The sequence below is a fragment of the Cherax quadricarinatus genome, chromosome 42, assembly GCF_038502225.1.
Source record: "Cherax quadricarinatus isolate ZL_2023a chromosome 42, ASM3850222v1, whole genome shotgun sequence".
NCBI classification, from domain to species: Eukaryota; Metazoa; Arthropoda; class Malacostraca; order Decapoda; family Parastacidae; genus Cherax; species Cherax quadricarinatus.
Window position 1 is genome coordinate 6018311 of NC_091333.1, and position 25333 is coordinate 6043643.

A 25333-nucleotide genomic window follows, 5' to 3' on the forward strand; every position below is an offset into this window, starting at 1 on the left:
TCAAGCTGGAACTAGTGGCATTAAAAGATTAAGGGAAGTAACCCCAGAAAAGGACTTGCTAGCTCAAGTCCTAATAGAAGGGGATTCCCAAACATTAACAACTTCGACACTCTCCCCTCCTCCCATCCCATCAATCATCACCAGATCTTCATTAAAGGTAAGTGTCATGTATTCTATTGTTAGTAGAGTACTACTAACTGTGCATGTCTTCTTCAGTTTGTGTGCATTAAACTTAATATTTCATGTGGTAAAACTTTTTTTTTCATAGTACATATGTACTTTTGGGTGTCTTGCACGGATTAATTTGATTTCCATTATTTCTTATGGGGAAAATTAATTCGCCTTCCGATAAGTTTGGCATACGATGAGCTCTCAGGAACAGATTAATATCGTATACCAGGGGTCCACTGTACTGGTATTTAGTTAGTTACATTAATTATTTGTTTTTTTACTTATTTGGTGACAGTAGTTATTTATTTATTTATTTATTTAGTACATCATATTCATATTCGACTTACAATGGGGTTGTTGGAACATAACCCCATCATAAGTCAAGGAGCACCTTTACATGCTTAGTGATACTGGTAAACATTTCCTTGTTTTGAGCATGCATAAGAGAGAATGGGATTTCTCTGGATGCCCATTAATTTATTTCTATAAGCAAATCCTGCCGTGGTTATTCCTGTCAAGGAAGGTATGTTGATCCTGGTGAAGAGCTCTTGGTTCAAGGAATTGAAGTTAACCTCCCCCTCTGTGGATCAAACCCGATTACGTCCACTCCACCAGATTGTACGATCCCTACAAGTTGAGCATGACCCATGAATATTACAGTACTTCCCATGGTTGATAATTTATGTTAAATTGACAGATTCCTGAGTCTGCGGTACTCCACTTTGGTGAGGACAAATCAAAAGGCATCAAGTCTCGATATCCAATCATTAGTGTGAGGAATGTGACTGTATTCCCAGGAGTCCCACATCTATTAGAGAGAGCTTTTGAGCTCTTAGGAAAGGTTAGTTGTTTCTCTTCTCTCTGTAATTTTCCTACAGAATACTATATTATCTTCACCTCTTTGAAATGAAGCTGGATTGACAGTTATGAAATATCTAGTGAACACTACAGAAAGGAAGGTTATAGGATGCAGGATAATTTATGAAAATAAGCTCTCTTTAAAGCTCCTGTGATTGTTTTTGTATGTTTTTTTTTTTTTTAAATGCTAGCTGTCTCCCACAGAGGCAGGGTCTTGCCTCTGTGGGAGACCCTTTATAAATCACAGTTAAACTGTTGTATCTGTGTGCAGATATGACAGTTTAAATGTGATTTATAAAGTGCATCCAGAACTGAGTAGCATGAGGAAATGCCTTCATAATACATGTTACTTAATTTTGGTTGCACCTTTGCAATCACATTTCCACAATATCATGCTACAGCCTCTCCTCACTTAACGATAGAGTCCCGTTCCTAAGACCACGTCACTAAACGAATTCGTCGCTACGTGAGGAGCATACTAAAATGGTAGTGAGTTTGTGTCAACCATCTTTGATATTGTTATGTCACCTTTGCACCATGTATAACATTTTTGGTATATTTTTAAATGTTTATACAGTAGTGTACTGTATATTGTAATAAACAGAGTAGAAGAAATCAGCTGTAATATACATTATTTAGGCATGCATACTAGTCAGAGAGCCCGTCGTAAGTCCAAGGCATTGGTAAACAAGTACATTGCAAAGTGAGGAGAGGCTGTATATAAAGAAGCTTTATAAGAACTTACTGGGTACTGAATTAAAAATTATGATGTAAGACGATAACTGGGACATTCACTTTACTTGCCCTGAAAATTGACTCCGTATTTTATCCCATTGTCTGCTGTCACTCTTAAATAATATCAACAGCCTTAATGCTGGTGGAGGGCTCCTGCTCAAGGTAATTTGGCCTACTCTCTCCTTCCTTGGATCAAACCTGATTCCCTGCTATTCTCCAGGTACTACATACCCTTATGGGTTTAACCTTCCCTATGAATTAATAATAATCTTGTGGCAGGTGTTTGAGATTTTGCTCTAATATGCTCGCATTATGAGCTAGGGTAAATGACTTTGGGTATCTTCCTTGATCAATTTAATGCACTTGAACTACGTATCTATATCAGGGGTGGGGAACCTGCAGCCTTCTAGGGCATTAAGTGCGGCCTTCTGAATGAATCAGAATCAGAATTTTTCATTAGGTTATTATGTAATTAATTTTTACAAAATAACCAACAATTAATAGTATATCTAATCAAAATTTCTTGAATGTGACCTTATTAGATTACAGCTAGCTTTAATGCTGCCTTCCAGCATTAAAAGGTTCCCCACCCCTGATCTATATCTGTATTTAGATAATCAGTGATTCTTTGTACTCCATACCCGGAGTCTACCTGGAGAGTGTTCAGGTGGGGTCAACATTCCTACAGCCCAGTCGTTGACCAGGCCTCCCGCTGAATCAGGGCCTGATCACTATTATTTATTATAATCAGATAAAGCGCTAAATTGACAAGGGTCATGCAGACAGGGCATGTTTAACCAGGTTGGTACTGCTGGCTGCACGTAGTCCAATGTATGCATCACAGCCCAGCTGATCAGGCACTGACTTAACAGGTATCTGCCCAACTCTTTGTGTTTTTTTGCAGAAGTTGTTCCACACTCCAGGCATGGAGTTCTGTGTCAGGGTGGTGTACTTGACAGCAGATGAGGTGTCCATTGCTTCGCTACTCAATGAAGTTGTGGCTGAATTTCCCTCTGTGTCTTTTGGATCATATCCAAAGTTATTCCACAGGTTTGTGTAGTGTATAACCGTTTTTACTTTTCTTTAACCCTTGAGATAGGTTCCTTGATGCCGGGAAGAGGCTCTTGATCTTAATAATTGGACCTGTGCTCCCTTTTCTTGGATCAAGCCTGAATGTTTCCCATTTTCCCAGGTGCTGTGTGATCCTTACAGCTTTAGCTCCATCCAGTGAATGTAATAATAATGATATACTGTATTTTAATAGTTTTGTAAATACTCTCATTCATAGAAAGAGAAGCTGCTTCAATGTTTATAGTAAGGTTTTGGAAGGTGGGTGGCTTAATATCAATGATTTGCTTTTGATCCAAGAAACTGAAGTTAGCCTTCCTTTCCTTAAATCAAACCTAATATTCTCTCATTTCTCCAGTGCTGTGTGACCCATATAGATTTAGTGCTTCTCTATAGATATGATACAGTACAACGTCTCCTCACTTAACGATGGAGTTCCATTCCTAAGACCCCGTCAGGAAATGAATTCGTCGCTATCACAGACACGCACATGCATATATATATATATACATACATCTAGGTTTTTCTCCTTTTTCTAAATACATTTCTTCTATTGTCCATGGGGAATGGAAAAGAATCTTTCCTCCGTAAGCCATGCGTGTCGTATGAGGGACTAAAATGCCGGGAGCAATGGGCTAGTAACCCCTTCTCCTGTATACATTTACAGAAAAACTTTATAAAACTGGGATGCTTAAATGTGCGTGGACGTAGTGCGGATGACAAGAAACAGATGATTGCTGATGTTATGAATGAAAAGAAGTTGGATGTCCTGGTCAGCTGAAGGGGGTAGGAGAGTTTCAGTGGGGGGAAATAAATGGGATTAAATCTGGAGTATCTGAGAGAGTTAGAGCAAAGGAAGGGGTAGCAGTAATGTTAAATGATCAGTTATGGAAGGAGAAAAGAGAATATGAATGTGTAAATTCAAGAATTATGTGGATTAAAGTAAAGGTTGGATGCGAGAAGTGGGTCATAATAAGCGTGTATGCACCTGGAGAAGAGAGGAATGCAGAGGAGAGAGAGAGATTTTGGGAGATGTTAAGTGAATGTATAGGAGCCTTTGAACAAGTGAGAGAGTAATTGTGGTAGGGGACCTGAATGCTAAAGTAGGAGAAACTTTTAGAGAGGGTGTGGTAGGTAAGTTTGGGGTGCCAGGTGTAAATGATAATGGGAGCCCTTTGATTGAACTTTGTATAGAAAGGGGTTTAGTTATAGGTAATACATATTTTAAGAAAAAGAGGATAAATAAGTATGCGAAATGACAGTAGTTTGTTGGATTATGTATTGGTAGATAAAAGACTGTTGAGTAGACTTCAGGATGTACATGTTTATAGAGGGGCCACAGATATATCAGATCACTTTCTAGTTGTAGCTACACTGAGAGTAAAAGGTAGATTACAAGGAGAATAGAAGCATCAGGGAAGAGAGAGGTGAAGGTTTATAAACTAAAAGAGGAGGCAGTTAGGGTAAGATATCAGCGATGAGAGCATAGGCAATGGGGTCTTCAATGTAAAAAGAGAGCAAATGAGAGAGTGGGTGAGATGTTATCAACAAATTTTGTTGAATATAAGAAAAAGTTTTGGAGTGAGATTAACAAGTTAAGAAAGCCTAGAGAACAAATGGATTTGTCAGTTAAAAATAGGAGAGGAGAGTTATTAAATGGAGAGTTAGAGGTATTGGGAAGATGGAGGGAATATTTTGAGGAATTGTTAAATGTTGATGAAGATAGGGAATGATTTCGTGTATAGCACATCTTGTAATGAGGAAGAGCCAGTTGTGAGTGGGGGAAGTTTGTGTAAGGCAGCAGCAGGTGGGGATATAGTTTTGGAGTGGTTGGTGCAATTATTTAATAAATGTATGGAAGAGGGTAATACCTAGGGATTTGCATAGTTCCTTTGTATTGTTTTAATGTCACCTTTGCACTATTTATAACATTTCTAGTATATTTTTAAATGCTTATACAGTAGTGTACTGTATATTGTAATAAACAGAATAGAGAAAATCAGCTCTAATTTACATTATTTAGGTATGCATACTGGTCAGAGAACCTGTTGTAAGTCCGAAGCTTCGGTAAACGAATACATTGCTAAGTGAGGAGAGGCTGTAGTAACTTTTGAGTGAGCTATAAAAAAATATATTGTTTTTAATACTTGTACTAAGCTGCGTGGGCACGTTAGATAGGATTAAATGGAGACGAATGGTTTTTGGGACCTTACGAGTTGTTGGAGTGTAAGCAGGGTAATATTTTGTGAAAGGATTCAGGGAAACCGATTAGCTGGACTTAGTCCTGGAGGTGTGAAGTACAATGCCTGCATTTTAAAGGAGGGCTTTGGGATATTGGCAGTTTTGAGGGACATCTAAACTGTCGTATCTGAGTGCCTTTACAAAGACACGGTTATGTTAGTATGATGATGAAAGTTTTCTCTTTTTTTTGGGTTTTTCTTTCCTCTTGGGTCACCCTGCCTCTGTGGGAAATGGCCTACATGTTAAAAAAAATATGTATATATATGGTAAAGAAATTTGATACTGGAAGGTAAGCAGATTATAGGTGCTTCTCAGCTTATGATAGTTCAACTTGACTTTACGATGGTGCAAAAGCAATTACTTTGGAGATGAAACTTAAGATTTAGTTCTTCTTTCCACAAACTGGCCATATCCCACCAAGGCATTTATTTAATTACAATAATTATTTGTTCACCAATCTCTGCAACTTCTCTTCAGAATCTCCCAAGAGCACAGTGTCATCAGCAAAGAGCAACTGTGACAACTCCCACTTTATGTGTGATTCTTTATCTTTTAACTCCACACCTTTTGCCAAGACCCTCGCATTTACTTCTCTTACAACCCCATCTATAAATATATTAAACAACCATGGTGACATCACACATCCTTGTCTAAGGCCTACTTTTACTGGGAAATAATTTCCCTCTTTCCTACATGCTCTAACTTGAGCCTCACTATCCTCGTAAAAACTCTTCACTGCTTTCAGATGAATGAATTTGGTAGGGTGTGCAAAAGAAGAAAATTAAAAGTGAATACAGGAAAGAGTAAGGTTATGAGGATAACAAAAAGATTAGGTGATGAAAGATTGGATATCAGATTGGAGGGAGAGAGTATGGAAGAGGTGAATGTATTCAGATATTTGGGAGTGGACGTGTCAGCGGATGGGTCTATGAAGGATGAGGTGAATCATAGAATTGATGAGGGGAAAAGGGTGAGTGGTGCACTTAGGAGTCTGTGGAGACAAAGAACTTTGTCCTTGGAGGCAAAGAGGGGAATGTATGACAGTATAGTCTTACCAACGCTCTTATATGGATGTGAAGCATGGGTGATGAATGTTGCAGCGAGGAGAAGGCTAGAGGCAGTGGAGATGTCATGTCTGAGGGCAATGTGTGGTGTGAATATAATGCAGAGAATTCGTAGTTTGGAAGTTAGGAGGAGGTGCGGGATTACCAAAACTGTTGTCCAGAGGGCTGAGGAAGGGTTGTTGAGGTGGTTCGGACATGTAGAGAGAATGGAGCGAAACAGAGTGACTTCAAGAGTGTATCAGTCTGTAGTGGAAGGAAGGCGGGGTAGGGGTCAGCCTAGGAAAGGTTGGAGGGAGGGGGTAAAGGAGGTTTTGTGTGCGAGGGGCTTGGACTTCCAGCAGGCATGCGTGAGCGTGTTTGATAGGAGTGAATGGAGACAAATGGTTTTTAATACTGGACGTGCTGTTGGAGTGTGAGCAAAGTAACATTTATGAAGGGGTTCAGGGAAACCGGCAGGCCGGACTTGAGTCCCGGAGATGGGAAGTACAGTGCCTGCACTCTGAAGGAGGGGTGTTAATGTTGCAGTTTAAAAACTGTAGTGTAAAGCACCCTTCTGGCAAGACAGTGATGGAGTGAATGATGGTGAAAGTTTTTCTTTTTCGGGCCACCCTGCCTTGGTGGGAATCGGCCAGTGTGATAATAATAATAATAATATTTACAAGTGCATGATACAACTAATTTATGGACCTCGCTGACATCATTGGCATATTACTGTATATTGAAAGCCCCTGGTTATGCAGAGTATTTCCAGCAACTTAGGTCAATCTTATACAAATAACTCATAGGAGAATGAAACTTATGACGATGTTTCAGTCCGACTTGGATCATTAACTAGTCCCAGAGTGTGACTTGCAATGGTTATACCATTGTACACATATCATATCTCAAATTCCCATGTCAACTCAAAACTAATTCCTTCATAAGCATAAATTGTAACTCAGAATTGTCATAACTCAACTCCATCATAACTCAAGAGACCACCGTACTGCTGAATGCAGTACTTTTTAAAGAATTACTGACATTTCATAGTAAAGGTATAATGTACTATGTTTCAGCTACTACAAAACAAAAATCACCTTGGAATCCCTCAACACTGAAATCCTAAAAGAAGCAGAACAGTGCCTCAGAAGTAAGCTTCCAAGAGGTAAGATGCTGACATGATTTTTCTCTGTTTTTACCCTTTCGTCATGATGTTTTTTATATTTATCCTTCCTTGTACTATGCTCACTGACTTGCCCTGTATTTGCCCTGTATTTACATTGCACAATAATTTTTAATTGGGGCATGCATTGAATATACAGAGAGGACTGATAAAATTAATCAACTTTATAAGGAATCCTTCATTCAGAAATTGAGAGCCCTGAACCTACGCTTCTTGAAAGAGAGGGAAACATGATTGAAATGTACAAGTGGAAGGCAGGCAAGAATAAATGAGATATAAATAGGGCACATCTCTGAGGATATCTAACCAAGGAAGAACTTGAAATAATGGATTCAAGATGGATCATTTTAAATTTAGAAAGGGTATAGGAAAGTGCAGTTGGGTAAGTAGGGTCAATATATATATGTTTGAGAGAAGGGTTGGGTTTGAAAGGGACCTGCCTAGTATGGGCCAGTAGGACTACTCAGTGCTGCTCTGTTTTTATAATAATCAAATTAAGTGCTAAACCCAAAAGGGTCATACAGCACTAAAGGGTGGAATATGTGAAGGTTAGTAGGGAATGAGATTATTATTATTGTTATTATAATCGAAACTAAGTGTTGAAAGGAGGGAGTTAGAGGCAGGAGTGTACATGATTAAGGGTTAGTGGGGGTAGGGGAGAGTACAAGAGGTGAATTACAATCAGAGTTTGTGTTAAAAAAGTCTTAAGAGAATGTCTGCATCAAAGAGGACTCTCAGCAAGGAGGTTATCTTATATTCCAGTGTTTCAGTCTGTTAAAAACATAAGATAACATGGACATTGCACTAGGCCTACTGCCCCATGCTAAGCAGGTTTTCAAATTCAGGCCTCACATGTATATTTGTTTAATTTATTTTTAAAGCTTTCTAAGCTGCTTGGCAGATTATTCCATTCATCTCTACAACTCTGTTGCTAAATCAACACTTTCCTATATTCTTTCTAAATTTATTCAACTTGAAACCATTATTTTGAGTTATTTACTGGTTAGATATCCTCACCACCTTATCTTAGCCAAAGTTTATAGCATGAGCGACTGATTACTTCCCACGGAAAGTGGAATTAGGTACAGTATTTAACCCGTAAACGGTCCAAATGTATATATACGTTTTTTCAACATTTGAAAGTATGTAAAAAAAGTTGATCTTCTTTTTGTTTTTTTACATTTGAAAATGTCTAAAAAACTTTGATCTACTTTTTTTTTTATATTTGAAAATATGTAAAAAAAACGTAGATCTACTTTTGTAGCACTACACATGTGAGCGTAGATCTGCTTGGACCGTTTACGGGTTAAATAGTGATTTATTGACACCTGATCTCTGGATGTGTGAAATGTGAGGGGCTACTGTACATATTCAGGGACTCTTATAACAATAATTTATTTTGTACTGTACTGCTTAATGCATTTTTTTTTTTTTTTTTAATTTTAAATTTAATTCATGTTTGGTCTAGACATTTTTATAGACTACAAGGAAGACACTGTCACTTCTCCATGGGAACATATTGACAGACTTCTGTTATCATCACCTTCCTTGCAGACACCTATACAAGAAGCACTTGATATCCTCAGCAAATGTTTTGATCGATACAGGTAAATTTGGCTTGTAAAGTCGTCTTTTTTTTGTAATGTATTATGTGAATATGTTAGTATTCACTTAAAGCGTTAATGAGTTCCTGAAAGGTGTTGATTTCTTGGGCGTTTGGTTCTAAGACCCCTTTTTTTTTCATAGTCACCTCTGTTATAATAGATATATTTCATAAACATAATGTTCTATATCTAATGTCATTTATTTTTTCTCACTGGAATGAAAAGTGATTTATAGTACTTAGATGAATCTTTCTCTCTCTTCCTTTATCTCCCTCTTTCTTCCCCATTCCTCTCTCTCCTAATCATTTATGCCCCATCCTCTCTTATATTCTCTTCCTCCTGTAGTGTGGAGGGAGGGTGGTGGAGCAAGATAATAGCAATGGCAACTCCCTCCCTCCCTCCTGTAATATTCATTACCCCTCAAATATAATATCACCACTGCCTCCAGCCTTCTCCTTGCTGCAACATTCAAAACCCATGCCTTACACCCATAAAACAGTGTTGTTACCACTATACTCTGGCACATTCCACTTTATACCTCCATGGATAAAGTTGTTTGTCTCCACAGACACCCCAGTGCACCACCACCCTTTTGGTTCATCTCCTAGCATAGAACCATCTGCCAACAAGTCTGCTTCCAGAAATCTGAGCACATTCACCTCCTTCATTCTCTTCCACCAATCTAATATCCAGTTTCTCATTGCCTATATTTTTTGATATTCTCATTGCCTTGCTCTTTTCTGTATTCACTTTTAATTCCTTCTTTTACATACCCTTCCATATTTGTTGTTGTTGGGGTTTATAAGGCCACTGACAGCCCCATATTTGTTTACCGGCCTTTGCAACTTCTCTTCTGAATTACTGTACTGTATATTCATTATTATTTATCTAATGAAGAAATTATGCATCTTGTATGTCATGAGGTGGATATGAAAGAATATGGGGAGTTATGCACAACTGACTAATTAATAGTATTTTGATAATATGAGTGAATGAAGGTGAGCGAGTTTCCTCTTTTTATTTTTTCCATCACCATACCTCATGGAAGATTGTTTGTGTATTACAAAATTGTAAGGGTAAGGGTAACTTGGCATCTGAACTTTTGTAAAATTGTCCCTGAAATAATATATGCATGTAAAAGTAAATATGAACACAACAGATTCAATACATTTTATTTTTTTTAATTATTTCTGCATTCATAGTGTTTTAAGGCATTTATAACATAAGTTCAGATGATGAATTCACCCTTACTATCCACAAAGGCCATTCCTGAAGGATGTTTTCAGCAAGCTTATTTAGGAACTGGTACACACAAGTACAATTATTATACATAATGTACATTGCCTAGGATAACTACAGAAAAGTCAGGTTAGGTTAGTTTTGGGGATCAATGCCCCTGTAGGCTGGTCCCAGATTAGGCCATGTTAATATGCTCCCTACTGTTCTTTGAATCATAATGAAATTGCTTTCTTTCAGTGCTGAAGAAATCTGTATTTGCTACAATGGTGGTAAAGACTGTCTGGTAGTGCTCCACTTGGCTTATGCCATGATGCTACGAAATTTCCCAAACACCAAACTCCAAGCAGTGTACATAACAGAGAACAAAGTCTTTCCCCAGGTTACAGAGTTTGTTCAGCAGTCCATCAACAGGCAAGTGTATGCTCTGGTTGTTCAGTGAACAGTGGTTTAAAAAAAAAAAAATTGTCAGACTGGTCTCGTTCCTTAATGACACAATGTGTAGCTTGTTGCTTTTGTGTGTTTTAAGCAAGAAGTAGCTGTTGAAGTGTTGAAGTGAACAGGCACACTGAAATGATGATGAAGCAGAGGGTTAGAAAGTACAGTGGGGGAAATTATGCAAGAGAAAAGTAAAAATATATACAGTGGACCCCTGGTTAACGAACTTTTTTCATTCCAGTAGTATGTTCAGGTGCCAGTACTGACCGAATTTTTTCCCATAAGGAATATTGTGAAGTAGATTAGTCCATTTCAGACCCCCAAACATACACGTACAAACGCACTTACATAAATACACTTACATAATTGATCGCATTTGGAGGTGATTGTTAAGCGGGGGTCCACTGTACTGAGATTAACTTGTCTGGTATTCTTTTTCTGACACTCTGAACATACCATCTAGATTCTTGTGTTAGGTAATCCTGATTGTCATCTGGAATTAAAAGTACTTAGTAAAATCACTTTTTTTTTTTTTTTTTAACGAAAGACAAAGTTTTAGTTACAAAAATATACTAGATGATTGTGAGGTTGAGGGGAACAGTTACCACAATTAACACTTTGAATGATATTTTTACCACCAACGATGATATAATATATAAAATTCTGAAGAATTACTTGTACTATCTTACAAGTAATGATATAAGAGCTGAGGCTCACAAGCCCATCTTCCTTCAAATTGTCGTGTACGAACCACACAGCAAGGTCTCCAATAGGCAGATGCCTATTGGAGACCTTGGCTTTAAATATCCCAGGAGGCATTAGGCTTTGTTGTCTTATCTTAGGAGGCTCCATTTTATTATAATCATGGGGGTATATGTGGTATATGTGGAGTCAAAAAACGTTATCTATGGAGGCAAAGAAGGGAATGTATGAAAGTATAGTAGTACCAACACTCTTATATGGATGTGAAGCTTGGGTGGTAAATGCAGCAGCGAGGAGATGGTTGGAGGCAGTGGAGATGTCCTGTCTAAGGGCAATGTGTGGTGTAAATATTATGCAGAAAATTCGGAGTGTGGAAATTAGGAGAAGGTGTGGAGTTAATAAAAGCATTAGTCAGAGGGCAGAAGAGGGGTTGTTGAGGTGGTTTGGTCATTTAGAGAGAATGGATCAAAGTAGAATGACATGGAAAGCATATAAATCTATAGGGGAAGGAAGGAGGGGTACGGGTCGTCCTCGAAAGGGTTGGAGAGAGGGGGTAAAGGAGGTTTTGTGGGCGAGGGGCTTGGACTTCCAGCAAGCGTGCGTGAGCGTGTTAGATAGGAGTGAATGGAGATGAATGATACTTGGGACCTGACGATCTGTTGGAGTGTGAGCAGGGTAATATTTAGTGAAGGGATTCAGGGAAACCGGTTATTTTCATATAGTCGGACTTGAGTCCTGGATTATTATTATTATAATCAAGGGGAAGCGCTAAACCCGTAGGATTATACAGCGCCTGGGAGGGATGTGGAAGGCATTCAGGCTTAATTCAGGGAACTGGAGCACAGATCCAATTCCCTAAATCAAGAGCCCCTCACCAACATCAAGGAACCTTCCCTGAGGGGGTTTGAGTCCTGGAAATGGGAAGTACAATGCCTGCACTTTAAAGGAGAGGTTTGGGATATTGGCAGTTTGGAGGGATATGTTGTGTATCTTTATACGCATATGCCGACTTGTTGAAAAAAAAAAAAAATGGGGGAGCACTAAACCCATAGGAATATACAGCACATGTGGGGGGGGGATGGAAGGTATTCAGGTTCAGTTCAGGGAATTGGAGCACAGATCAAATTCCCTAAATCAAGAGCCCCTCACCAGCGTCAGGGAACTTCTCTTGAGGGGTTAAGAGGCTCCAACCTCTTCATGTTCTGTCTGACTTTTACTTACTTAGAGCATTGGGACTACCACTTCACCCAGAACGCAAGTCATGGTTTGCTGAAGACTTTGAAATACAACCTGCAGGTGGGTGTGGTGTCATTTGTTTGCATAACTTGATGTCCTAGGCTTTATTCCTTCTCTCTATACACTCTCAATTTAATACAACTCTCTGCAGGCTATTTTACAGCATCTGCATTCTTTGCTTCTCATACTTGTAGTGATTCTGGATACCCTGTACTGGATCTTGCAGCTTAGACCAGACACCCAAAAATTATTTAATTCTTATGTAAAGGCAAATAATTACCCGTTACTTTAGAATTCTTTCATGGCCAGTCCTCTCAGTAATGAAACGATAATCTTTGGCCAACACAGGCTGTCAGTCTGTGAATAGAATATGATTCAATGGAGAACATGGTGAAACCCTTGGATAGGTTTACTGCACTATTATTATTATTATTATTATTATTATTATTATTATAAAAAAAAAAGAAATGCTAAACCCATTAGGGTCATGCACTACTGGTTTAATGCACTAGCCTTCTAAATATGCAGTGTCAGCGACATAAGGCATAGGCTCACGACACTTCTGAAAATCTCCATCACCAATCTCCATGGGGAAGATAAGTAAAAGTGTATTTTTTAAATATAATCCATTTCTCTAAACTATTTTTATAAGGAAAGATATTCAGTATATTGGAGAAATCTGCCAAACATTTCTTGGATAATTCACTCAAAAATTACATGGTCTTTCAAGATATTTTTGAGTGTAGAATATATTTTTACCCTGATTTTCACAGATACGATTTGGATTGTGAGGTCATTCCTGGACCAATGAAAGGGGCACTCTGCCAGCTGCTGAAGAAGAGGCCAAAAATCAAAGCTGTCATCATGGGCACTCGATGTAGTGATCCTTATTCTGGTAGGTTATACTGTATGGTAAGTCCTCGACTTACAAACACATTGGGGACTGCCTGAATTTTTTTTGCATAATATTCATAATACAGAAGTCTACAACTTATGAACACCTTGGGGACCTTCTGTTTTGTTTTTTTTATTATTATTATTATCACACCGGCCGATTCCCACCAAGGCAGGGTGGCCCGAAAAAGAAAAACTTTCACCATCATTCACTCCATCACTGTCTTGCCAGAAGGGTGCTTTACACTACAGTTTTTAAACTGCAACATTAACACCCCTCCTTCAGAGTGCAGGCACTGTACTTCCCATCTCCAGGACTCAAGTCCGGCCTGCCGGTTTCCCTGAATCCCTTCATAAATGTTACTTTGCTCACACTCCAACAGCACGTCAAGTATTAAAAACCATTTGTCTCCATTCACTCCTATCAAACACGCTCACGCATGCCTGCTGGAAGTCCAAGCCCCTCGCACACAAAACCTCCTTTACCCCCTCCCTCCAACCCTTCCTAGGCCGACCCCTACCCCGCCTTCCTTCCACTACAGACTGATACACTCTTGAAGTCATTCTGTTTCGCTCCATTTTCTCTACATGTCCGAACCACCTCAACAACCCTTCCTCAGCCCTCTGGACAACAGTTTTGGTAATCCCGCACCTCCTCCTAACTTCCAAACTACGAATTCTCTGCATTATATTCACACCACACATTGCCCTCAGACATGACATCTCCACTGCCTCCAGCCTTCTCCTCGCTGCAACATTCATCACCCACGCTTCACACCCATATAAGAGCGTTGGTAAAACTATACTCTCATACATTCCCCTCTTTGCCTCCAAGGACAAAGTTCTTTGTCTCCACAGACTCCTAAGTGCACCACTCACTCTTTTTCCCTCATCAATTCTATGATTCACCTCATCTTTCATAGACCCATCCGCTGACACGTCCACTCCCAAATATCTGAATACGTTCACCTCCTCCATACTCTCTCCCTGATATCATTATGATATTATACATAATGATACACAATACAGAAGATTCTCAATGTGTCTGTAAGTTGAGGACTTACTGTATTAGAATGCTCAAGTTGTTTGGTAAATATTTGTTTAGTATTTACAAGTGGAAAAATTTCTGTTACTGTAGTAATTCTTTTTGATCTTTTCAGATACTCTGGAGTTCTTCTCAGCTACTGATAAAGACTGGCCCCCCATGATGCGTGTTAATGCTATCCTCAACTGGAAATACAACAATGTTTGGGATTTTATTCGAGGTCTTTATCTGCCCTACTGTTCACTTTATGATAGAGGGTAAGTTGGTTTTCACAACAATAGGCACTTCAGGGGAAGGTGTCTTGATGCTCTCCTCCTCTTCCTCAAAACAAACCTGATCACCTTCCATTTTCTGGGCACTGTATGACACAGGTTTTGTACTTGCTCATAAATACAGTAATAATAATAATTGCAGAAAATTTTTTTTAATGAGAATTTTATCGGTTATTAGTTAATTTTTTTTTAAACACTCCGGCTGTCTCCCACCGAGGCAGGGTGACCCAAAAAAGATGAACCATAATGATTTTTTTACGTTTTAGTAATTTATACAGGAGAAGGGGTTACTAGCCCCCTGCTCTCAGCATTTTAGTTGCCTCTTGGATGGTTTACAGAGGAAGGATAATATTAGTAAAACTTCAAAATCCGAATGGAAAATATTTGTTTATTTTTCTTCTAACAAGACAATACAGTATATATATTTAGTAGTACCAACACTCTTATATGGGTGTGAAGCTTTGGTGGTAAATGCAGCAGCGAGGAGACGGTTGGAGGCAGTGGAGATGTCCTGTCTAAGGGCAATGTGTGGTGTAAATATTATGCAGAAAATTCGGAGTGTGGAAATTAGGAAAAGGTGTGGAGTTAATAAAAGTATTAGAGGGCAGAAGAGGGGTTGTTGAGGTGGTTTGGTCATTTAGAGAGAATGGATCAAAGTAGAATGACATGGAAAGCATATAAATCTATAGGGGAAGGAAGGAGGGGTATGGGTCATCCTCGAAAGGGTTGGAGAGAGGGGGGTAAAGGAGGTTTTGTGGGCGAGGGGCTTGGACTTCCAGCAAGCATGCGTGAGCGTGTTAGATAGGAGTGAATGGAGACGAATGGCACTTGGGACCTGACGATCTGTTGGAGTGTGAGCAGGGTAATATTTAGTGAAGGGATTCAGGGAAACCGGTTATTTTCATATAGTCGGACTCGAGTCCTGGAAATGGGAAGTACAATGCCTGCACTTTAAAGGAGGGGTTTGGGATATTGGCAGTTTGGAGGGATATGTTGTGTATCTTTATATGTGTATGCTTCTAAACTGTTGTATTCTGAGCACCTCTGCAAAAACAGTGATAATGTGTGAGTGTGGTGAAAGTGTTGAATGATGAAAGCATTTTCTTTTTGGGGATTTTCTTTCTTTTTTAGGTCACCCTGCCTCGGTGGGAGACGGCCGACTTGTTGGGAAAAAAAAAAAATATTTGCTCTTGTAAAGAAAACATTAAAGAAAGTGAATACATTGTTTTCAATTAAGATACATGTATTTTCTTAACCATTTCAGGGTCAGAACCTTTGATCTGAAACTTTCTCTCTGGATTGGAGAATTTAAAAAAAAAAAAAAAAATTCTTACGAAATGACAGAGAACCTTTTTCCAAAGGTAATGAAACCAAAAGTATGAAATTTTATGGAAAACTTATGGAATTACGCTCTCGCAAAGGTATCAGTCTTGGCGATGTTTATGCATTGACGATTTTGCTCAATTTGAGCCCTATTTTTGGCGAATTTCATTGTTCCAGTCGCCTAAACTCGTAGCTATTTAGCTAGTATTCCTTCTATTCTATCGATTGAGTACAAGAAACTACCCATTTACTTATTTCAATTACCCATTAAAGTGATCAGAAATCAATAATTTGGCCAGTTTCACACAAAATTCAAAAATTGCCAATTTCAAAATAGGGTCCAGAATAAACACTAGATATTCCTGGCACTAAAACAATTTCTCTGTTCATTAGTCACATCCTCAGGCCTCTTCTATATTACACATGCTTTTCATTTTGAATTTTTATTCATACATAAAATAGAAGATTTACTGTTATGCAGAATACTACAGTATTGTAATAATTGTGTATATAATGTCAGCACATTTGTGAATGCATTTTAGACTGACCAGTTGGATGAGTGACATAGTAATTTGTGCGCTTTGGCATATTGGCAAAAATTGAACATTTCTGAAACTTTGAACTCAATTTCAAGCTACTTTCAGTACTGAAGCCAATTAAAATCATGTCTTTTTCTGTATATATCTTCCATTTTATCAATTGAGACCAAGAAACTGAGACTATAAAAGCCATACAGAAAAACCTCGAAATTGCCGTTTTAAACCCAAAACACAGTTGCAGTTTTTTTCCCCCCAGGTACTGTGTCCTGGATCCAGGATTTCTTTTATATGCCCCTCAAGGAAGGTTCCTTGATGTTGGTGAGGGGCTCTTGATTTAGGGAATTGGATCTGAGCTCCAGTTCCCCGAATTAAGCCTGAATGCCTTCCGCATCCCCCCCCCCCCCAGGCGCTGTATAATCCTCCGGGTTTAGCGCTTCCCCCTTGATTATAATAATAATAATAATAATTCTTTTATATGGTGCACACTTGCTGCATAGACCTATACTCTAATATCTAGGCCCAAATTTACCGCTCACAGCTTATCTGAGCGAGTTGGGCTCATGGCATAGTACTATGGGACCAATCCATTCTTCAAAGCCGTAGAACAATGGGACCCATCCTGAAAGGGAAAAGGGTTCGGTTTTATTAGTGTTAATGAACAGATACAGAATAGGAATAACATACTACTTTTATTATGTAAGAAATAACTGTTTAAATTGATCTCTTGCCAGTGTGTAAAAGTAATTACAGGTTTCTGTTTCACACTCATTTAGCAGTTCTTGAACTGCAGTGTCAGCAAGACAGTGATGGAATGAATGATGATGAAAGTGTTTCTTCTTTTTCGGGTCACCCTGCCTCAGTGGGAAATAGCCAGTGTGTTAATAAAAAAAAATAGTACCTTCATAGATAATTTCTGTCTACCGGTCTACTACCTATAAAAATATGTGCCTCTCTTATTTTCAGGTACACCTCTTTAGGTAGTCAAGATAACACACTGCCGAATCCGCTGTTGGAGACAAAAGATCGCATTGGCCAAGTCATGTACCTGCCTGCGTATCAACTCAAACAGTACAACATGGAACGTAAAGGTCGAATCTCCAGCAAACATTAACATTTCCTGACAGTATAGATTTAAAAAAAAATGATTTGTTGGAGAAAATTTTATGTACAACACAGTGAGAGTTAACACTCATTTAAATGATTGTTTTACATGATGGTAGGATTGCTGGTGTCTTTTGTCTGTCTCATAAATATGCAAGATTACAGGCATGTCTTGCTACTTCTACTTACACTTAGGTCACACTATACATACATGTACACATTTATTTATACACACTCATCTGAGTTTTCTTTGATTTTTATCTTAATAGTTCTTGGTCTTATTAATTTTCCTTTTATATCCATGGGGAAGTGGAATAAGAATCTTTCCTCCGTAAGCCATGCGTGTTGTAAAAGTCAACTAAAATGCCGGGAACAATGGGCTAGTAACCCCTTTTCCTGTAAAGATTACTAAAAAGAATAAGAAGAAGAAAATTGTCAAAGTGGGAAGTCTGAATGTGCGTGGATGTTGTGCAGATGATAAGAAAGAGATGATTGTGGATGTTATGAATGAGAAGAAGCTGGATGTCCTGGCTTTAAGTGAAACAAAGCTGAAGGGGGTGGGAGAGTTTCAGTGGAGAGGAATAAATGGGATTAGGTCAGGGGTTTCAAATAGAGTTAGAGCTAAAGAAGGAGTAGCAATAATGTTGAAGGATAAGCTATGGCAGGAAAAGAGGGACTACAAATGTATAAATTCAAGGATTATGTGGAGTAAAATAAAGATTGGATGTGAAAAGTGGGTTATAATAAGCGTGTATGCACCTGGAGAAGAGAGAAGTGTAGAGGAGAGAGAGAGATTTTGGGAAATGTTGAGTGAATGCGTGGGGAGTTTTGAATCAAGTGTGAGAGTAATGGTGGTTGGGGATTTCAATGCTAAAGTGGGTAAAAATGTTATGGAGGGAGTAGTAGGTAAATTTGGGGTGCCAGGGGTAAATGTAAATGGGGAGCCTTTAATTGAGCTATGTGTAGAAAGAAATTTGGTAATAAGTAATACATATTTTATGAAAAAGAGGATAAATAAATATACAAGGTATGATGTAGCACGTAATGAAAGTAGTTTATTAGATTATGTATTGGTGGATAAAAGGTTGATGGGTAGGCTCCAGGATGTACATGTTTATAGAGGGGCAACTGATATATCGGATCATTATTTAGTTGTAGCTACAGTTAGAGTAAGAGGTAGATGGGAAAAGAGGAAGGTGGCAACAACAAGTAAGAGGGAGGTGAAAGTGTATAAACTAAGGGAGGAGGAAGTTCGGGTGAGATATAAGCGACTATTGGCAGAAAGGTGGGCTAGTGCAAAGATGAGTAGTGGGGGGGTTGAAGAGGGTTGGAATAGTTTTAAAAATGCAGTATTAGAATGTGGGGCAGAAGTTTGTGGTTATAGGAGGGTGGGCGCAGGAGGAAAGAGGAGTGATTGGTGGAATGATGAAGTAAAGGGTGTGATAAAAGAGAAAAAGGTAGCTTATGAGAGGTTTTTACAAAGCAGAAGTGTTATAAGAAGAGCAGAGTATATGGAGAGTAAAAGAAAGGTAAAGAGAGTGGTGAGAGAGTGCAAAAGGAGAGCAGATGATAGAGTGGGAGAGGCACTGTCAAGAAATTTTAATGAAAATAAGAAAAAATTTTGGAGTGAGTTAAACAAGTTAAGAAAGCCTAGGGAAAATATGGATTTGTCAGTTAAAAACAGAGTAGGGGAGTTAGTAGATGGGGAGATGGAGGTATTGGGTAGATGGCGAGAATATTTTGAGGAACTTTTAAATGTTAAGGAAGAAACAGAGGCAGTAATTTCATGCACTGGTCAGGGAGGTATACCATCTTTTAGGAGTGAAGAAGAGCAGAATGTAAGTGTGGGGGAGGTACGTGAGGCATTACGTAAAATGAAAGGGGGTAAAGCAGCTGGAACTGATGGGATCATGACAGAAATGTTAAAAGCAGGGGGGGATATAGTGTTGGAGTGGTTGGTACTTTTGTTTAATAAATGTATGAAAGAGGGGAAGGTACCTAGGGATTGGCGGAGAGCATGTATAGTCCCTTTATATAAAGGGAAAGGGGACAAAAGAGACTGTAAAAATTATAGAGGAATAAGCTTATTGAGTATACCAGGAAAAGTGTATGGTAGGGTTATAATTGAAAGAATTAGAGGTAAGACAGAATGTAGGATTGCGGATGAGCAAGGAGGTTTCAGAGTGGGTAGGGGATGTGTAGATCAAGTGTTTACATTGAAGCATATATGTGAACAGTATTTAGATAAAGGTAGGGAAGTTTTTATTGCATTTATGGATTTAGAAAAGGCATATGATAGAGTGGATAGAGGAGCAATGTGGCAGATGTTGCAAGTATATGGAATAGGTGGTAAGTTATTAAATGCTGTAAAGAGTTTTTATGAGGATAGTGAGGCTCAGGTTAGGGTGTGTAGAAGAGAGGGAGACTACTTCCCGGTAAAAGTAGGTCTTAGACAGGGATGTGTAATGTCACCATGGTTGTTTAATATATTTATAGATGGGGTTGTAAAGGAAGTAAATGCTAGGGTGTTCGGGAGAGGGGTGGGATTAAATTTTGGGGAATCAAATTCAAAATGGGAATTGACACAGTTACTTTTTGCTGATGATACTGTGCTTATGGGAGATTCTAAAGAAAAATTGCAAAGGTTAGTGGATGAGTTTGGGAATGTGTGTAAAGGTAGAAAGTTGAAAGTGAACATAGAAAAGAGTAAGGTGATGAGGGTGTCAAATGATTTAGATAAAGAAAAATTGGATATCAAATTGGGGAGGAGGAGTATGGAAGAAGTGAATGTTTTCAGATACTTGGGAGTTGACGTGTCGGCGGATGGATTTATGAAGGATGAGGTTAATCATAGAATTGATGAGGGAAAAAAGGTGAGTGGTGCTTTGAGGTATATGTGGAGTCAAAAAACGTTATCTATGGAGGCAAAGAAGGGAATGTATGAAAGTATAGTAGTACCAACACTCTTATATGGGTGTGAAGCTTGGGTGGTAAATGCAGTAGCGAGGAGACGGTTGGAGGCAGTGGAGATGTCCTGTTTAAGGGCAATGTGTGGTGTAAATATTTTACAGAAAATTCGGAGTGTGGAAATTAGGAGAAGGTGTGGAGTTAATAAAAGTATTAGTCAGAGGGCAGAAGAGGGGTTGTTGAGGTGGTTTGGTCATTTAGAGAGAATGGATCAAAGTAGAATGACATGGAAAGCATATAAATCTATAGGGGAAGGAAGGCGGGGTAGGGGTCGTCCTCGAAAGGGTTGGAGAGAGGGGGTAAAGGAGGTTTTGTGGGCAAGGGGCTTGGACTTCCAGCAAGCGTGCGTGAGCGTGTTAGATAGGAGTGAATGGAGACGAATGGTACTTGGGACCTGACGATCTGTTGGAGTGTGAGCAGGGTAATATTTAGTGAAGGGATTCAGGGAAACCGGTTATTTTCATATAGTCGGACTGGAGTCCTGGAAATGGGAAGTACAATGCCTTGGGAGGAGGGGATAGGAGGAAGGTGTACACTATTGTTTGAAAGGAGAATCTCCTTCCATTAGGACTTCAGGTAGCAAGTCCTTTTCTGGGGTTACTTCCCTTCTTCTTTTAATGCCACTGGGAACAACTTGAGAGTCACTGGACCTCTGCCACACAAAATATCAGTCTAGAGAGGTTTGTTTCTGGCATTTCTTTGATTTGCCTTAAGTGGGACAAGGTTGTCATTGAACATGTTGCAGATATGGCTAGTTTCAGCTTGGTCAGGGTGATACTTTTCAACAAAACTTTTCAACTCGTTCCACTTCGAACACTTGTCCTTAATCACTGAAGAAGGCACCTTCTTCACTCTCTTTTCCTCCACCTCTGAAGCAAGTTCCTCAGCTGTGGTCTGATGCTGTTCCAGTTGAAGCTCTTGCAGTTCGTCACTGGTTAGCTCTTCCCTGTGGTCCTCCACCAACTCTTCCACATCCCCGTCACTCACCTCCAACCCCATGGACTTGCCCAATGCCACAACACCTTCCACAACAGGCAGAGGGTCGCCAGGGTCAGGGTCTGCCTCAAACCCTTCAAAATCCCTCTGGATCATGTTCTTCGCTTTCTTTACCAAAGGCTTGCACTAGCTTTACTTGGGCCCATGGTGACTTATTTATCAGTTGGAATCACAAAAAACAATGGATTATTACGTATGAACCCACAGGGTGATGGTCATGTGTTGGTAAACAATGGCACACTGAGCGTGAATGGCGTGGGAGACTGGCTTTATGTGCGCGGTGATGGGCGGACGGGTACCGGACGGTCGCCGAATCACGAGTCTAATCACGAAACTTGAGGCCAAATTTTGCCAAAAAAAACTTGCCGAAAGTCGAATTTCACGAAAGTCGATGCTGCCGAAACTCGAGGGTCCACTGTATCTGCGTAAGCACAAACCACATTTTCAGACACATGATTCACGTAGAAGAAATTTATTCATAGAGACTAGTTTTAGTTCCATAGTGTTTTTTTTAATTTATATTATAATCACTTCAAATACATAGTTGTTTACACTAAATATAAATATATTTACGCAGTTCATAGAATAATATACCTCAGTAACTGATAACACATGTTCATTAGTTACAAGGAATTTATAATATACCCGAGATAAATTCTTTATTTTCATACAAAACTGTAAAATAAATATATATACAAATGTTTGAATTGTATGTTCAAATAAGGAAGGTTGGGGAATACTGTACAGTGAATCCTCAGTTTAATGGACTAATAGGGGGCAAATAATTGTTCTTTGAAGCAGATTGTTCATTATATCTAAATTATGCGAATGCTTTCTATGATAATAACTAATGATAAATTTTTGGATTTAGCAGACTAAGTTGATTAGATCCAGTAATAAATTTACCCAGTGGACTCCAGTAATGACTGATAATTCTGGATTTCTCCAACTTTGTTCGTTATACCCAGAATTTCTTGAAAAGATAAACAATTCTAATTTAAGGGACAAAGTCTTAAATCAGAAACAAATTACTCAGTGGCCTATAGGAATAAGGCAATTCTGGATTTAATAGATCTTGTCTGTTGCTTCCAGATGTTGTCCAGCCACAGATTTTCTGTTAAATCAAATCTATTAAATCTTGGTCCATTAAGTTGTTAAGTGCTGCATATTTTGAAATTTAAGTTAGGTTTTGTAGCATTTTCATACAGGGTGAAATGGCTAATGAATGATTGAATTCTAGGGTATTTCTTTAACGTTAGTTTAAATAGTTAATCACTGGGTAGCAAGTATTTTGTCTCTAAAAATGTACACAGCACAGCCATCTCAATGTGTCCAGTTATCCTTTTCACTCTGTAGTCATTTGACATTACATACAAGGAGGTCTCTAGCTTGTGAAAAAAAGAGTTGCATTTCTACATACAAAAGTCATTTGTAGTCCTAATAGCAAAAAAAAAGAGCAGGAGGATAATTATATATGTCAGACATGTTCATAACTGCAGGCTGGCATTCATAAGCAGTTATTTTCTTGTATAGAGTTATTGAGGCTAACACTAAGCTTTAAAAAATTAGTTTGAGCAATACACAAATAACCCACACATACGAGAGGAGAGCTTATAACGAGGTTTCGGTCCGACTTGGACCATCTACAAGGTCAAGGTCACACTAACAGAAAAGAGAGAAGGGAGCATATATAGGCCAGCAGACAGGGACGGGACAAGAGAGGTAGTAGGAAAAGAAGAGTAGTGGTAGAGGTAATAGTAGTAGTATTGGAGTCATTCAAAGACTAAGAAAGAGGAGCATTGCAAGGGAGCTAGGGGTGCACAAAGGGTAGGAACAAAAACACAGGGGGAAGGGGGAAAAAAATAGTAATGGACCAAACACCCAAGGCAGAAGAAAGAAAACCCAAAGGAGGAAGAGGAAAGGGAAGAGGGAGGAGGAGAAAAAAGAATCAGGTCAAGTCATGGGTGTTCTGAAGTGACTTGATTCTTTTTTCTCCTTCTTCCTCTTCCCCTTCCCTCTTTCTCCTTTGGGTTTTCTTTCTTCTGCCTTGGGTGTTTATATTGTGCCTTTTTGTTATTTATATAGGAGCAGAGAGAGTTGGGTTTAAGGATCTGCTTTACATATGGTACTTCTCATACATTCTTGTTCTTTTATGCCATCATGTGTGTTATTGACCTTGTTCCTGAATGCAAATATTTTCAACTAGTGTTTGTAAGTCAGAGACTTCCTGTCTATGTATAGAATTTTTACTTATCAGTGCTTTTGCATGTTTGTATTTTGTATACACTACTTAGGATATATGCCAATAGATTCTGTTCAGTGATCAAGGTTTAACTAGATATTATGCTTTCATTTACAGACAGCTGTTTTAATTATAAATAAGCATTACTGTATACATATACAGTCAAACACTGAGAAGCTACATCCTTGGGACCAGGAGTATTTTGTCCTAAAATTTTTTGCAATTGAACAATGAAAAACTATGGAATATATAATTGTGTATAGATCTTAACATATTTTGAGGCATGAAAAATGCATTCCTGCATAAAGATTCCCCCCACATTCAGACCAACACACACCACCTGAGTCCCAGTAATGGCCAAATTTACACATTGCACTTCATGTTATGCCTCCTTCGCCTCTGATTGGTTGTTCATGCATGCTTGTTTGACAGCATCACCTGGGATCTGATCCTTACTCAAAGCTCCAGTTGGTTACCAAAACTCAACAGTTGAGGGAGATAGCAGAAACCATAGGCTCTCAGGGCTCTTTACAAAGAAATGCCCAGGTAAATGCAGGGGGGGCAGATGGATGAGCACCTTCAAATAAAAGGGAATAAGCTTTTCTGTGATGGAGTAGAGGGTGGCAGATATCTTAAAAATAAAGGTTAAGCTGATAGAGGGATGCAAGACTCCAAAATGACTACCAAGGTTGTGGTCAATAGAAGCAGCGTGACCACGTTCACTTCATTCATTCATGTTGATTCGCTGGTACTTCCGGCCTGGGTCTTTTCCAGATGGTGACCCGGCAACCATGTTCACTGTTAGTGTTAGCAGACTAGGGGCTTTCTATATATGTTATTGATATCAGCCAGATCTGTATACTACAGTGGAACCTCAAATATCAAAAACTTTCTTCGTTCCAGATGGCTGTTCGAGTGCCGTTATCGAATGAATTTATTCCCATCAGGAATAATGTAAATTAGATTAGTTCATTTCAGACCCTCAAAAACACACTTATAAAAGCACTTACAAAAATACACTTACATAATTGGTTGAGTTGGGAGCAGTTCGATATTTAAGGTTCCACTGTACCTTGTATATGTAGAAATAGATTATTATTATTTTATTATAATGTGGGTTGCCATTTAGTTCCAGTGCATCAAAAATGGCAGCTGATGAGGTTGCTGAAATCCTTGAGTTGTAGAACACACATTAAGGGCAGTGTCCCAGGTAGAAGTGGCATCAAAGGAGAAAAAATGAAAAATCAGGCAACCACTTGAAGGTACCCCTTTGGGGCTCTGTAATAATACTACTACTACTACTAATAATAATAATAATATTATTATTATAATCAAAAAGAAGCGCTAAGCCACAAGGGCTATAATAATAATAAGACTTTCATTTTTCCTTTTTAGGCCACCCTGCCTTGGTGGGATATGGCTGGTTTGTTGAAAGAATA

At 38.9% G+C, this 25333-nt stretch overlaps 1 protein-coding gene and 1 long non-coding RNA gene across 4 annotated transcripts in view; one reads left to right on the plus strand and one right to left on the minus strand.

The window, feature by feature from the left end:
- LOC128695614 (FAD synthase) overlaps positions 1-25333 on the plus strand; it is a 41122-nt gene that overhangs the window by 7586 nt on the left and 8203 nt on the right. For all 3 annotated transcript variants that reach the window (XM_070093233.1, XM_053786338.2, XM_053786339.2), the window contains exons 5-12: positions 869-1012; positions 2669-2814; positions 7193-7281; positions 8768-8906; positions 10380-10553; positions 13289-13410; positions 14570-14711; positions 17552-17676. In XM_070093233.1, coding sequence (XP_069949334.1) covers positions 869-1012; positions 2669-2814; positions 7193-7281; positions 8768-8906; positions 10380-10553; positions 13289-13410; positions 14570-14711; positions 17552-17676 — 1081 coding nt within the window. The remainder of the gene's footprint in view (positions 1-868; positions 1013-2668; positions 2815-7192; positions 7282-8767; positions 8907-10379; positions 10554-13288; positions 13411-14569; positions 14712-17551; positions 17677-25333) is intronic.
- The window catches only part of LOC128695616 (uncharacterized), a 40122-nt gene continuing 31849 nt past the window's right edge, over positions 17061-25333 (minus strand). The window contains exon 3 of the long non-coding RNA XR_008408047.1: positions 17061-17207. This is a non-coding gene — a long non-coding RNA (uncharacterized lncRNA). The remainder of the gene's footprint in view (positions 17208-25333) is intronic.